The sequence below is a fragment of the Ictidomys tridecemlineatus genome, chromosome 7, assembly GCF_052094955.1.
Source record: "Ictidomys tridecemlineatus isolate mIctTri1 chromosome 7, mIctTri1.hap1, whole genome shotgun sequence".
NCBI lineage: Eukaryota > Metazoa > Chordata > Mammalia > Rodentia > Sciuridae > Ictidomys > Ictidomys tridecemlineatus.
The window spans coordinates 198,296,354-198,311,076 of NC_135483.1; the positions used below are offsets into that span (position 1 = coordinate 198,296,354).

The following is a 14,723-nucleotide window of genomic DNA, read 5'->3' on the forward strand; positions in this document are numbered from 1 at the left end:
CAGGCCACCTTCCCCTGGGCATCCCTGCAGTGGGGTGGCACTGGGGAGAGAAGCCCACCAGTGACTCTCCTTGGACTGTGTGGGCATCTCTGTCCCAGGGCCAGGAGCTGGGCTGGGCTGGGAGTCAGGCTATTGCTTATGGACCCCTCTCAGAGGTGACAATGAGGAGGAGTCCCTCATCGTCACCTCTGAGAGGGGTCCCGACACAGGACCTTCAGTGTGGGGCGTCCAACCTTGGCATCCCTGTTGGGAAGGTGGGACTTCTTGGGGACAGAGCTGACCCCAGGGTATGTAGCAATCCAAGTGGTGACAGGACTTTTTAAAGAGATTTTACTGAATTTTAATTTGAATGAGTCAATTTTAATAGCACAAAAAACAAAGTGTGAAGGTTGGGGGGTTGGAGAGGAGGGCCAGCACCCCAGGAATGGCTGGGGCCTCCAGAGGGAAATGGCAGGACCAGGGCCACACCTGGCTACCAGGCACCTGGGAAGCGCTGAGAGGAGAGGATGGCAGGGAGGGCCCAGCTCTGCGGGCTGTGGTCTCCCCTCCCTGGGGTGCCTTCCATCCCCGGGCTCTGAAGGCTGTCACAGCCGACCTTGGACTAGACAGGTGCACAGAGGAGAAGACATGGCTCCGGCCTCCTCTGCAGGACCTGGCTTCTGTGTTGCACCCTCTTGCTGCTCTGAAGCCACGTGGACCTCCCTCTATGGTCTGGTCTCTCTTGGCTTAGGCCAAGGCCTGCTGTGCATCCCACCTAGGTTGGTCCCCTCCCTGGGCTGGTGCAGAGGCCCCCACAGCTCCGCCCTCTGTGCTGCTCGGCTCACATCTTGGGGCCCGAGTGCATTCCCAGCCCACCCAGAAGGCAGATGGCCTGCCTCCCCAGGAGGCCCTCGAATGGCCCCTTCACGTTCCCCTCGGGCCTGCTCCGAGGGCTGCCCTGGAGCTGCCCCTTCGCTGCAGCTCAGGATCTACCTGCTGGGCCTGCTGGTCTCCATGCACCTTCCGCAGGGGCGTGAGGCACCCTCATCATTTCTGAGTGCTGCTCCTCTCCTGTCTCCTCTTGGGGTGGCCAGCTCCTGGTGGGCAGGGACTCGAGGTACATCCCAGGTGCCTGCCTGGAGGGGGCGAGGAGTGGTCCACCCAAGGAACCCTGTGGTTAAGAGGAGCTGTGAAAACAGGCACTGTGCAGGGCCAGCAGAGGCTGTCAGCTTGGGGGGACCCGGCAGCCCAAGGCCAGGTGTGCTGAGCAGGCTCGGGGCAGAGCCAGCACGCAGGAGGAGATGGCCGGGGGGAGCCCTGGAGCCCCTGGGCCACGTTCAGGCTGTAGAGGGTATTGCTTGGCTATTTCAGTGACTGTGTCTCTCTCACCCTCATACACACTGTTCGACACACCCATAGCTGTGCCCACCAGCTGCACCACGGCTACGGCATGTCCACAGGAATCCCATCACTTACTGAGGCTTGAACAGCAATTCTTTTCTCCAGGACAATAACACAAATGAGAAACCACGTGAGAGGAGATACCCCCGGGCCGAATTGTGCCTGTGGTGCTTGGCAGGGATTCCCTGCAAGAATCCAAGCCAAGACCCATGACGGGACTGCGAGAAGAAAGCAGGTGTCACCACCCCGGCCCTGAAGTCAAAGGCTGGCCATCCCTCAGACACAGGCTCATGGTCGCCTCTGCTTCTTTCAGCTCATGCCAGAAGACGAGGCCTATTTCATAGCCAAGGAGATTCTTGCTACAGAACGGACGTATCTGAAGGATCTAGAAGTGCTCACTGTGGTATGCGCCTCTGTCCTTGTCACTGTGACTTTCTTAACCTCTTAAATCTAAACATACACAGAGGCTCCATCCTGAAAAACACCTGTTGACAACCATGTGATGTGCACATGTGCTTTAAGACACATGTCCCTGGGTGTGGTGGCCACTCCTGAATCCCAGTGACTCTGGAGGCTGAGGAGGGAGGATCACAATTTCAAGCCTAGTCTTGGCAACTTAACGTGACCCTGTCTCAATTTTTTTTTTCTTTTTGGTATTAGGGATTGAACTGAGGGGCACTTAACCTCTGAGCTATGTCCCAGACCCTTTTATCTTTTGAGACAGGGCCTCCCTAAGTTGCTGAAGCTGGCCGTGAACTTGCACTCCTCCTGTCTCAGCCTCCTGAGTCTCTGGGATTACAAACCTGCACCACCACACCCACTTCAAAAGCTGGGACAGTCTGGGAGCGTGCGTGGTGCTGGAGCACTGGCCACGCACGTATGAGCTCTGGGCTCAGTCTGCAGGACTAAGGACAGGTTGGAAGAGTCACAGACAAGCCCTGGGCCAGAGTTTGGGGAAGGCCTCCTTTTGAAACTTTGGCCCAGAATTGCTTTGATACTCTGAAAGCTGAATGGTCAGTGGAGAGGAGGGCTGGAGCTGAGCGCAGTGGTGGAACCCCGTGTTGGGCGCCCATGGTGATGGGCCTCAGGCCTGGCCTCTCGGTCCCCAGCAGCCCCGCCTCCTCCCACAGTGGTTCCGCAGCGCCGTGGCCAAGGAGGGTGCCATGTCCGCGGCCCTGATGACCCTGCTCTTCTCCAGCATCGACCCCGTCTACAAGTTCCACAGAGGCTTCCTGCACGAGGTGGAGCACAGGCTGGCACTCTGGTAACAGTGCCTTCTGCCCGGCCCCCCATCTCCCAACTCCCGGGTCCTAGACCCTTGCACACCCTGGACCTTGGCCGTGGGCCCTGCAGGGTCAATGCCTACACCCTGAATTCTGCACCCCGTGGCCCATGCTCTGGTCACTACCACTGCCCCCCTGAAGTGTGCATGGACCCTGGGGGCGGGCAGTGTGCAGCCCTGCTCTCCTGCCACACCGTGCAGAGAACTCCAGGCAGGTGCCTCAGTGTCGGCAGGCCCAGGCCCTGGGCCTCTCAGCCCCTGGCCATGCAGCCTCCTCACAGGCCTCTGCCCTCCAGGGAGGTTCCCCCCGGCACCAACACGCCAGGTGACCACCAGCGCATCGGAGACGTCCTGCTACCAGCCATGCGCCAGCTAAAGGTAGGCCGGCCTCCATGGAGACTCAGGCTGTCTCCGGCACTGCGGGGAGCCCGAGCCTCTCCCCATCCCCTGTCCTCTCAGGCACGGTCCCCTGGGGTGCTTCCTCAAAGTGGGGCACTCAGTGTCGAGCGCACCTCAAGAGAGCCTTCTTCTGGGACAGGGTCCCCAAGTGGCTTCTTCCACAGCAGGGTCCCCTTCAGGGACCCTCAGGACAACATCCTCAGAAGGGTTCCCTCAAGCTCCGCGGTCCTGGGGCTACTGCCCACCACAGGACATCCAGGCGAGTTCCTGGACACCGGCCCCTCGTTCTGGGACACGAGCAGCTCTGGCCCTCCCAAGGACAGGCCTCGTCTCAGGACACCCCTCTTCAGAGCAGCTCCCACACTGTTCCTGGAGAACAGCCATGGCAGACCCTGGGCAGTCCAGGGTGCCCCCAGCACCCAGGGCTGGGACGCTGAAGCCCTGCCAGGCTGAAGGCTGCCAGGCTCCTGCATCAGGTGTCCTCCTGAGAGCGCGTGAGCTCCATCAGGGGAGGGGCTCTCCGGCCCTGTCCCTCCAGCTGCCCACAGTCACTGGTGGCTGAGGAGGCAGCACCACAGTCGGGCTCCCCTGGGCTCTCTGCAGCTGGGGCTCTGGCCACACCCGCACCTGGAGAGCCAGCACTGGCTACCTGAAGCCCTGCAGCCTGCCCCTGGCCCTCCTGCCGGACACCCTGGTGGGCCTCTGTGCCAGGGTAACAGGAAGTTGTGTCCCTCAGCACTGGCATTACTTGAACTAGGCACACATCTGGTAGTCAAGTTCATGAGACCACTCAGGTTGTCTTTACGTCCACTGAAGCCCTCTAGAAGAAGGACTGGTCTAGCCTGACCTGTTGGTCTGTGTAGCAGTCACCACCTATGTGCGCTGGCGTGTCATTAAGACGCCAGGTGTGGCTGGGCCCAGCGGTGGCATACGCCTGTGATCCCAGCAACATGGAGGCTGAGGCAGGAGGATCACAAGCCTGGGCAACTTGGTGAGACTCTGTCTCAGGAGGAAAAAAGTCTGGGGTGCAGCTCAGTGGGAGAGGGCCTGGGTTCAGTCCTAGTGCTGGGAGAAAGGAAAAAGGTAAGGCGTGGAGGGGACACAGTGACGCCTGTCTGGGACCAGCTGCTGGGAGGCCGAGGCAGGGCACAGTGCATCTGTGGAGGGCTGGGGAGCAGCTCAGCGGGAGAGCACCCCGTTCACCCTCAGCCTGGAGAAGAAACGCAACACCCTCTGCAGCACCGAGCGGCTCCTCAGCCCCACGCTGGGACCTCCTGGGTGGGGCACTAGGGCCTGGTGGAGCTTGAGTGGGGTTTCCTGATCCCTGCCAGCACTCACCTGCTGTGCCCTGCCAGGTCAGTGCAGCCCTGCCATCCTCCACTGGCCACAGGAAGCATGTGGGCAGTGGGCACGGGCATGGAGCAGCAGCGGGCACACTGTGGAGCAGCAGGTCAGGGTGGAGTGTGAAGGCCTGCAAAGGCCCTGGGGCTCTCCCCTGCACACTGCCCTTCTGTGTCTCCACAGGAGCTCACCAGCTACTTCCAAAGGCATGACGAAGTCCTGACAGAACTGGACAAGGCCACCAAGCGCTGCAGGAAGCTGGAGCTGCTCTACCAAGAGTTCGAGCTCCAGAAGGTCTGCTACCTGCCTCTCAGCGCATTCCTGCTGAAGCCCCTCCAGCGGCTGGTGCGCTACCGTCTGCTGCTGAGCCGCCTGTGCCAGCACCACCCACCAGGCCACCGGGATCATGCCGACTGCCGCGGTGAGTGGGGCAGGAGAGGCCCCTCTGCTGGTCCACCCAGGAGAGCCACAGAGTGGTCAGTGGTCTCTCTGCAGCTGGAAGGGGATGGGGGCAGGCCTCTACAGGCAGGTGGCCCTCCTCCTGCTCCACCAACCACAGGCCCTTCCCAGCCCAAGTGTCAACAGCACAGAGCCACGGGGTGTGGGGCCACAAGGGGACAGCCTAACCCAGGGCCCCAGAGCCTCCAAAGGTGCACAGCCACACACCCCGCAGAGTGGCCTGTCTCCTGTGGGTATTCCTGTCCTGGAAGCCTTGGCTCTGAAACTTGTAGCTTTGGGCCAGGTGACAGCCAGGTGACACACATGGACTCCTTTCACCAACACGCACGACTTCTGATCCAGCCTAGATCCAGTGTAGGAAATCGCCATTGTCACGACAATGCAGATGGAAAACGCCGGGCACTTCCTTCTGGCCACATGACGTCAGTAGGTGCCTCCTGATGAGCCAGGGGAACAGGCTGCAGGAGTGGACAGTCCCCCCCTCTTGGCCTGCTGAAAAGAGATATCAGATGTGTGAGATGCCAGCAGCCCCTCTGGGTGTCTCCCTGCCGTGACCCCACGTGCTGGCAGGGTGGTCCTCTGCAGGAGGCGTGCCCCGTGGGGAGGCCCAGGCCAGGCTCTGGTCGCGCCCATCAGCTGTGTCTGGAGAGCAGGCCCAGGTGTGCCTGTGGACCAGCAGCCTTGCGGGGCCTGCCTGAGAACTTGTATTTGGAAGAGGGGCACCTTTGGGGCGGGAGAAGCGGCTTGTGGTTTCAGAGTGTGCAGTGTGTTGATCTGTCAGGGATACAGTGTGCTGGCCCTCGGCTGCTGGAGAGGCACAGTGACCGAGTCTCAAGTGTGTGCCCGGCTTCCGGCAGCTTCCAGTGCCAGCCCAAGGGCAGCACAGAGCCCAAGCAGCAGTCCTAGCCCTCAGCCTTGTGTCCTCTAGATACAGCATCTGAGAGCAGGGTGGCCTCTAGGTCCTGTCCAAGGCAGGTTCATAGGCCTGGCCTCTGAGCTTCTGTGTATGAGCACATGAGTGGCCCCATCACACCATGGCCTCTGTCCACTAAGTGGCCCCATCACACCGTGCGCCTAGAACAGGTGCCCCAAGACATCATGGCAGTGCTGCCAGGGATGGGTGTGGGACTGGGAGTGCAGAGACCCTGTCTGACCTGCCATAATCGTCTTGCATGGTCACCACATGATGCCCGGTGCCCCTGGCTGCCTCCCATGCAGCTGCTCAGCTTGCTGTCAGACTGGGCATGTAGCCCGCCTTGTAAAGAGGCCAGGGGGGAGCTGCAGCCGGTCCAAGCTGACTGGGAGGAGCTGGGAGCGTGGGCAGTGCAGATGCCAGCTATGGGCCCTACACTTGAGGACCATGCTGGCACCCCTGCTGCTTGTCCCTGTCCTGACAGGAGACGGCCTCCCCAGTGCCTCCCTTTTAGCTGGCTCTCTCCTCGGGAAGTGTGGGCAGCTGTGCGGAGGAGCTGGGTGAGGCTGTGGACCTTGTCCTGCCACGGGTGGTGGGACCCTGAGGGCTGTGGCCAGGCAGGAAGAGGTTCCTGCAAAGGGGAGGAGTCCCTGTAAGGGATGGGTATCACCATGATCCTGGTAGCAGTAGCCAGAGAGCAGGACTAGGTCAGCGGCAGCTCTGGCCGGCACTGACTGGGTGGCTGCTCTTGTGGTGGTGTCTAGCCGGCGTCCATCTGACGTGCTGCAGAGTCCCTCGGCACCTCTCCCTGAGGAACACTCCTGAAGCCTGTTCTTCCCCACTGAGCAGCGGTGGTGGCCAGCCCTGTCGGGGGAACATGCTGAGGTTTCTGGGGTGTCTGCAGGAGTCTGTGCCTGCTGGGCAGGTGCCTGTGGCCATGGGCAATAGTCCCTGAAGGGGGCTGAGGAGACGTGCCCCGGATTCAAACTGCCTTTTATATGCTGACTCCGCACAAGGGAGTAGTGGGGGCCTTCGTCCACACCACTCTGGGGCCTGCGCTTAGGACCCTCTCCTTGCAGACGCCTTGAAGACCATTACAGAGGTGACCACCACGCTCCAGCACAGCCTCACCCGCCTGGAGAACCTGCAGAAGCTGATGGAGCTGCAGCGGGAGCTGGTGGGCGTGGACAGCCTCGTCGCCCCCGGGAGGGTGAGTGGGAGCTGCCTGCTGTGTTCCACCTGAGCGTTTGTCCAGGGAGCCCAGCGGCCTCCCTCCAGCTGGGCAGGTCTGCGGTCTTCAGTGTGTTCACTAATTCAGCACACACTCGGCACCCAGCAAGTGTGCTCAGCCCCGGGCAGTGGGTCACCCCGCTCTAGGAGCTGCCATGTGGAAGGGTTGACCACAGGCACCACGAGGGGGCCAAAGGGGAGGTGGGCAGGTCTGGGCCACACAGTGCGCCTGCTGCAACTTCCTAACAGCATGGCCCTAAGAGTCAGTCAGAGGGCACCATGGTCAGCTGTGCTCCTGGCACCCGGTAGCGGGCTACATGCCCAGTCTGACAGCAAGCTGAGCAGCTGCATGGGAGCCAGCCAGGGGCACCGGGCATCATGTGGTGACCATGCAAGACGATTGTGGCAGGTCAGTCAGGGTCCCTGCACTCCCGGTCCCACCCCCATCCCTGGCAGCACTGCCATGATGTCTTGGGGCACCTGTTCTAGGCGCACGGTGTGATGGAGCCACTTAGTGGTCCTTCCTGTAGGTTCCTGCCCTCTGCAGCGTGTCTGAGCCTCATTCCTTGTTGAGGCCCTATGTGCAGGCCTCCTCTGCAGGACATTGCTGTGGACACCCACATGTGTGTGGGGGGGTCTATGTGTGGACGTGTCCTCGAGGCTCGACGCACACCTCCCAGTGCAGCTGCTGGCCACCTGACAGGGCTGTGTGGCGTTCGCGTGCCCAGCAGTGAATGCAGCAGCCCGACCTCTGGCTCTGCTTTGTCGGGCTGCTGAAAGGTGGGGTGGCCCTGCCAGAGGGCCTCGCCCAGGGGGCTCAGCGCGTGCCGTGGCTGTCTTTCAGGAGTTCATCCGGGAGGGCTGCCTGCACAAGCTCACCAAGAAGGGCCTGCAGCAGAGGATGTTCTTCCTGGTAGGTGCCCCGTGCCCACTGGAGCCACATCCCCGGCCTGAGTCACACCTGGAGAGGAATGGGTGCTGCTCTGCAGGGAGGCTGCACTGTCAGCAGCCTGTGCACCTGGCCGTGCAGGGGTTTGGGGATGTCTCAAGGGGGAGGAGGCCTCCAGGCCAGTCCCTTTCTGTTCTCGTTCCGGGCAATCAGAAGCCAAAAGGTGGGACAGTCCAGGCCCCTGTGACTGTAGGGTGTCCTACAGTCTGGTGGCGAGCAGGAGGACTCAGTGCTGACCCACAAGCACTGTCTTCGTGAGGCCTGAGGGCCCGCCAGCTGTCCTTGTTCCCAGCAGGTCTCCTTGTTGTCCTGCTTCTGGATCCAGCTGGGGATGCCCACATCACCAGGAGGCGGGAGCTGCCTGTCAGCACTGGCCCTCAGGCAGCCTGCTCCTGTGCTGCTGGGTCAAATGAATGAAAAAAAGTGTTTTCCCTCCAAAATGCCTCCTGCACTCAGCCTCTACGCTGGGGCCAGGACAGGCTGCCCTGACTGATGATCACGTGGTGGCCACCTAAGGTCCACTAGAGTCTGACCACGAAGACGTCAAAACTTTGTCTCTTTTTCATCATTCACTTGTCTAAGGCTTCCTGTCCTCAGTTCTCAGATGTGTTGCTGTACACAAGCAAGAGTGCAGCAGGGACCAGCCACTTCCGGATCCGGGGTCTCCTTCCACTCCATGGCATGCTGGTGAGTGACCCCAGGCTGGCCCAGGGCACAGGGATGTGCCCACACCCTGCCCGTCTCATGGGGCAGCAAACCCAGGGGCTGAGCCTGCTGGGCTGCTCTTCTTGGTTCAAACCTTCGTGGCACCTGGGCTTCCTCAATGACCCAGGGTTCGGCCCTCCAGGTGGGTCTTTCAGCCCTTGGCAGGGCAGCCTGTCCTGGCTCCCTGCACAGAGCGGGCCTTGGTGGCCACTGCCTATGCACACACACACACAGCGTGCACAGCCTTCCTCCAGAACTGGGAGCCGCCCAGCTGCCCTTAACACCCTTCCAACAGTCACAAGCTGTGTGTCCACACCCTGGCTGGACACCAGGCTATTGGTGCTTCTGTCCATGTCACCAGTGTGCTTCGCCCACCCCTAGCACACTCCTGGGCTGGGACAGCCACTGGCCACTGATGCTGCTGTACTATCTGCCAAGAGGAAGAGGCCTCATTTCAACATGCTCAGCATCTGCCTGGTCCTGTGGGTTGGTGCTCTTGGTGGCTGATTCTCGAGAGCCTTGTTTGGCACAGGCAGTCACAGGCTCTGGAGGCTCCCTTGCCTTGTGGGTTCCGTGTGCGCCCGCCTCTGTCTTGGGAGTGGGGAGGACTGGCAGCCAATGTCCGTGCTCTGCCAGGAGCACGTACCCAGCCCAGGACACTGCCTGCAGTGACCTCTCACCTGCAGACCTGCTGAGCCACCCAGGCTCATGGCTCTGCCCCAAGGCAGCCCTGCTGCAGGTGTGTGAGGCCTGCTGCCCACCAGGGGCCGCTCAAGGACTGGGTCCATGGGTTTAGAGGTGACTTTAAACCATACTTTGACCCAGTCACGTGGGAGGCTGAGGCAGGAGGATCACTACTTCTAGGTCAGCCTCAGCAACTTAGTGAGACTTTGTCTCATGGAATAAAAAGGGCTGGGGTGTGGCTCAGTGATAAAAGTGCCCCTGGGTTCAAGCCCTAGGACTCAAACAAATAAAACACTTTTATCATAGAAAAGATAACTGACAATGTAAGATAAAATCTCTCAACACTTGGCCCTCCAGGGGCCACACGTGTCCACGCTAATCTCCACAAGGTGGCCCCTCCTGCAGGAGGCTTATGGCCCGAGTCACTGTCCAATGGCAGCACAAGTCTCTCCCCACACGCTGTCCTCTCGCACACAGTGGGGTCGGTGCTGACTGGGAGCATACCAAGCGCACTTAGCTGGCCCCCCATCCCGGGCACCAGGGGGAGCTGGCTCTCCAGAATGGTGAACAGCATTGTGGGGCTCTCCCACACCTTAGGGCATCCTCAAGGTCCCACAGTGGGGGGGCACTTGGCAAGGTCTTGGTGCGTCTCTGCCTGTCACTGTAGGACAGGGACCCTGGTGGCCGGGTCCACTAACACGGTCTGAACATGCATCCGCTCACAGCCTTAGAAAGGGCAGTATCACTAGGCACGATGGCCTCGCCTGGCATCCCAGCCACCCATGAGGCTGAGCAGGAGCATGGCAGTCCCAGGCTAGCCTCTGTGACTTAGCAAGGTCCTGTCTCAAAGCAGGAGAAGGAGTGAGGGAGGAGCTGGCCCAGTGCAAGAGTGCTCCTCCCAGTCAACCACCCAGCACCAGAGGAGAAAAGCAACAGGCACGGACGTCCACCCCTTTGCTGCTGCCCTCTGGCAGGTTGAGCAGCCATAGGCACCCCCCTGGCCCTCTGCCCCTCAGCACAGCTTTGCTCTCTGTGAGCTCTTGGCTCCTTGGGCAGCCTGTGGTCGCTGCCTGGCCAGGCTTCAGGCTGCATGTGCTCTTGGCCGAGTCTGCAGTCTGGTTTTGCCTTACCCACCTGATTACGTCCTGCTGGTGGCCTTGACAGGCAACAGACTGGCCCTCCACCCTCCCTCTCCTGTGTCACATGGGAACTTGCTCTCGTGCCCTGGCTCCTTCTGGCAAGCTGTCCTGTTCTCTGCCCTGTCCCCCCACCCACCTTGTCCCCATCAATGCTGTCCCCTAGCATCTCTCCTACCCCATCCCTGCCACGCCATCCCTTAGCTGTTCCCCCGCCACATCCCCATCCAGGCTGTGGCCCGGGCTGTCAGTGGTCACCATCCTGCCAGCCACCGTGTGCCCCTGTTCCATGATGGCCCCTGGCTTGAGAAAGTCACTGTCAGTCACGTAGGTGATTTGCCTGTCCAGAGATCTCAGCAGGAGTGACAACAGTGCTGGTGTGGCATGGGTGTGCTCCTCAGCCTGGAAGACTGCTCTTACTCTCCTTCTGACGGGATGGACGCTGTCCCCAGCCCCTGGTGTAGACCGTCAGCATCCCTGGGTGACCTTGCCTTCCCGGGAGGGTGGCTGTGTCTGCTCTCAGGCTTCTCCTGGTGATGTCCATTTTGGAATCATGTCCTGGGGTCACTTGCCCAGAAGCTGCAGCAGGCTTCTCTTGGCATCTGACCTTGTGAGGTCTGTGAGCCGCAGCTCCTTCCTGACAGTGAAAAAGCTCAACACTTCTCCTTTGCTTGATTTTCAGCTGATAGTGCTGGACCCACCGGTAAGTACTTGAGTGCCCTCTGGTCCAGAGTTTGTCCTCCTGGGTGACAGCTACATAGGGTGGGGACACCAGCTGCCACCTGTCACGTCCCTTGTAGTCACGCAGACTTGGACAGCAGGGGCTCCCTGGCTGGTGCCATCCTCAGGTATGGGCTTCACCGGCCCATCCTGGTGGTGCCACCCCAACCTCCTCTCACCCACAGGTGGAGGAGAGCGAGAGCCAATGGGCTGCTCCTTACTGCTTCACCATTTATGCAGCACAGAAGACAGTTGTGGTGGCAGCCAGGTAAGGGCCTCCTGTGTCCCCTCTGTGCATCGAGTTTCCCTGCTAAGGGGAGGGTGACCTGTCTCCTCTCTCATGGAGACCAGCTCTGCTTCCAAGTTCTACAGCCAGAGAAGCGTCCTCTCCCAGGGTGCCCGGGGCCTCCAGGAACCTTCTGCAGGCTAGCCACAGTGCTGCCCCTGACTCCCTGCACCCTGGGTGTTGCAATACTCAGCAAGAGTGGGCTTCTGAGGGGGGCAGGCCAGCCAGCAGGTCTCCATGGTGGCTGGTCTCCCATGGCACGAGTGTTCTGGGACCGCCAGCCCAGGGGAAGTGCCAATGGCTGGGGGTGGAAGACCTGGCAGCGTGCCTGTGCCAGGCAGTCTGGCACCTTTCCCTGGTCTTGGGGCTCTCAGGAGCAGACCCTCCTGCTCAGCACCCAGGCATCTGCCCTGGGCACATCCCCCATAGGAAGTGACAGCTGAATCAGTGTCAGAACATTGTTCCTGGAACAAACCAGCCCAGTTCGCATAATCTAGGGCTTGCCCTCCCTCCCTCCTCCTCCTCCCTAATTCTGACAGTGCTCTGGGCCCACAGGCCTGGGACAGGTGCTCTCACCTGCCCTGGCCTCCTGAGCCAGAAGGAATGAGCAGAGCCCACTCCCGCCCTGCAGCACGCAACAGGAAAGGGAGAAGTGGATGCTGGACCTGAATGCTGCCATTCAAGCAGCCAGGAGCAGCAGCACCCCGTTCCCGGAGCTGCCAGGGGGCATCTTGTGCACGCAAGCCCCCAGTGAGTCATGGCCGAGGACCCTGCCCCTGGGAGCTTTTTGGAAATGGCTTTCCTTGGTCACCATCAACCTGCTGGCCTCCTGCCTGCTCCCTTCCACCAGGCAGACCCACCCACCCAGCTCCCACAGCCCATTCCCGAAGCTGCCCTGGGGAGGGAGGCACCCAACACTGCTGGCTCCCCTCAGGGTCCTCTGATGAGACGTCACCGGAGCAGGAGTCTGAAGAAGATGCCCGGGGGACCCGAGGCTCCCTGGAGGGGCAGGTCCAGCACCGGGCCAACACCATGATGCACGTGTGCTGGTATCGCAACACGAGTGTGTCCAGGGCTGACCACAGTGCCGCTGTCGAGGTATGGCCGTCGTAAGACTTCCCCGAGTGCAGGGTTGGGCCACGAAGGGCGGGCCCTCAGGAAGGTCCCAGGTGACCAGGTCTGGCCACAGCCAGCTGCTTCCTGCTTCCTCCTTGGCAGGTCAGCTGGGAAACCTCTCCTCCAGTTGAACCCCTCTACTTGTGTCCTGGGGGTGACCCCAGAAGAGCCTCAAGGCAGCAGCCTTGGTGCACTCATGGAGGAAAGCCCCCTCTGGACTCTGGCCCACCCTTCCCCAGGCCTGATCGCTGTCCATCTCCTCCTTTCTGTTGGGCTGGGGCCCAGGGACTCCCCCAGGTCACTTGGGTTGTGCCAGAACATGGCAGGTTCTGAGGCCTGGCCCTTTATTGTCAGTATTTCAGACCAGGGTCCTAGCAGGACCTTCCTCCTCCCCCTGAACTGGTAAGCTCCCTGCTGACTTCCAGAAGTTGTCTGTGGAACACAGGCCCCAGAGCCACCTGGGGCAGGGCCTGGTCCCGACCTGGGGGTGGGTGCCTCCTCCAGCACTGAGAAGCACCTTCCAGACACAGCACACCCCAACCCTGCCCTGTCCTCTCCTTGCTGCTGGGTAAATCTGTGGACAGTCTGAATGCTGGGGTCACTGTCCCCAGGCTGTGTGGCCTGCTAGTGTCCCTGTAGGAGCCTGGACGTGGGGGGGGGGGCAGGTGGGAGGGGCTTCTGGCTGACGTGCCCCTCTGCCCTTTTTGCTGTCAGAACCAACTCTCAGGGTATCTGCTGAGAAAGTTCAAAAACGGTGACGGCTGGCAGAAGCTCTGGGTGGTCTTCACCAACTTCTGTTTGTTCTTTTACAAGACTCATCAGGTATGTGTGCTCAACAGAGCCAGGGCCCAGGTGGTGCTGGGGTGTTCACCTGTCCTGCCTGGGCTCCCCACAATGCAGGAAGCTGAGGCCGGGGGATTGCAAGTGCCATGCCTGCCTCAGCAATGTGCCTGGACTGGTCTCCAAGTAGAGATCAGAGCCCAATGGCAAAGCACCCCTGGGTTCTCTGGGGGAGGGAGCAGGGATGGCTAGTTCCCTGGCCTGCGGCTTGTGTGTACAAGCCCTGTGTGTCTCCCAGGACGACCACCCCCTGGCCAGCCTCCCTCTGCTGGGCTATAGTGTGAGTGTCGCCACGGAGGCTGATGGCATCCACAAAGACTATGTTTTCAAGCTGCAGTTCAAGTCCCACATCTACTTCTTCCGGGCTGAGAGCAAGTATACGTTTGAGAGGTGATTTCACAGTGGGAGCATCACCGTCTCCTTGTGCCCTGCTGAGGAGGGCTGGCAGGATTCCTAGCTGGCCCTGCTGTCCACTCACTCACTCACTCCATGTTGGGGGCCTGTGGGAAGGGTGTGTGAGCATCAGCCCACAGGTCTGACAGCAGGACCCTCTGCAGGTGGATGGAGGTGATCCAGAGGGCCGGCACCTCACCTGGGCGGCCTCCAAGATTCCTGCAGGACTGTCCACATGCTGCCTCAGGGTCTGAAGGGGCAGTCAGGGAGGAGGAAGAGTGAACCCATCTGGCCTGGACCAGGACCTGCTGTGGAAGGCTGTGGACAGCAGACCCAGCTGGGGCCCCAGAGCTTCCGGCCAGGCAGGAGGCGGCACCAACAGCACTGGAGGCCTCAGGGACGCCCTGGCTTTTCCCCTCACAATGCAGTGCAGGCCAGTGGGTGGCTGGGAAACACATGTCTCCATCTCACAGGTTCTCAAAAGGGACATAGAACCCTGCTTGGAGTGTGGGGCAGGGCCCCATCTGAGGGCAGGCCTTGAACAACCAGGCAGATAGCCCCACACCTGCCTGCAGCCCCATGGCCCCAGCTCCATCCAATCAGTCAGGCCTTGGATGCAGGCCCTGCAGAGGCCCCAGGCTGGCCCAGGGGTCCCTGCAAGGTTAGTCTAGCGGAGCTGACCAGTCTCTACTCCATGGGCCTCTGGAACAGCAGAGCTGAGCCCCTGGCCAGGGAGGAGTCACATGCCACCTGTTAACTTTTGTGACTGAAGATAAACAGCATCTTCTCACCCGCCTATGCCCTCTGCCTTTCTCTGTTCCCCAGTGGGCCGTGCGGAACTCTTGACTCCAGGGAGGGAGAAGGGAGGCCAGCACCGAGGTGGGCCTGGG

At 60.9% G+C, this 14,723-nt stretch overlaps 1 protein-coding gene across 14 annotated transcripts in view; it reads left to right on the forward strand.

The window, feature by feature from the left end:
• The window catches only part of Farp2 (FERM, ARH/RhoGEF and pleckstrin domain protein 2), an 89,067-nt gene extending 74,438 nt beyond the window's left edge, over positions 1-14,629 (forward strand). For 10 of the 14 annotated variants that reach the window (XM_078018435.1, XM_078018438.1, XM_078018436.1 and 7 more), the window contains 14 exons: positions 1,694-1,783; positions 2,511-2,644; positions 2,959-3,040; positions 4,586-4,823; positions 6,854-6,984; positions 7,849-7,917; positions 8,551-8,640; positions 11,161-11,181; positions 11,384-11,466; positions 12,116-12,234; positions 12,419-12,582; positions 13,315-13,422; positions 13,679-13,830; positions 13,998-14,629. In XM_078018435.1, coding sequence (XP_077874561.1) covers positions 1,694-1,783; positions 2,511-2,644; positions 2,959-3,040; positions 4,586-4,823; positions 6,854-6,984; positions 7,849-7,917; positions 8,551-8,640; positions 11,161-11,181; positions 11,384-11,466; positions 12,116-12,234; positions 12,419-12,582; positions 13,315-13,422; positions 13,679-13,830; positions 13,998-14,115 — 1,599 coding nt within the window. In that variant the 3' untranslated portion in view covers positions 14,116-14,629. Of the gene's footprint in view, positions 1-1,693; positions 1,784-2,510; positions 2,645-2,958; positions 3,041-4,585; positions 4,824-6,853; positions 6,985-7,848; positions 7,918-8,550; positions 8,641-11,160; positions 11,182-11,383; positions 11,467-12,115; positions 12,235-12,418; positions 12,583-12,702; positions 13,264-13,314; positions 13,423-13,678; positions 13,831-13,997 lie in introns of those variants that run through there. The other 4 variants (XM_078018437.1, XM_040268215.2, XM_078018440.1 and 1 more) reach the window with 3 other exon arrangements.
• Positions 14,630-14,723: the final 94 nt, after the last annotated feature.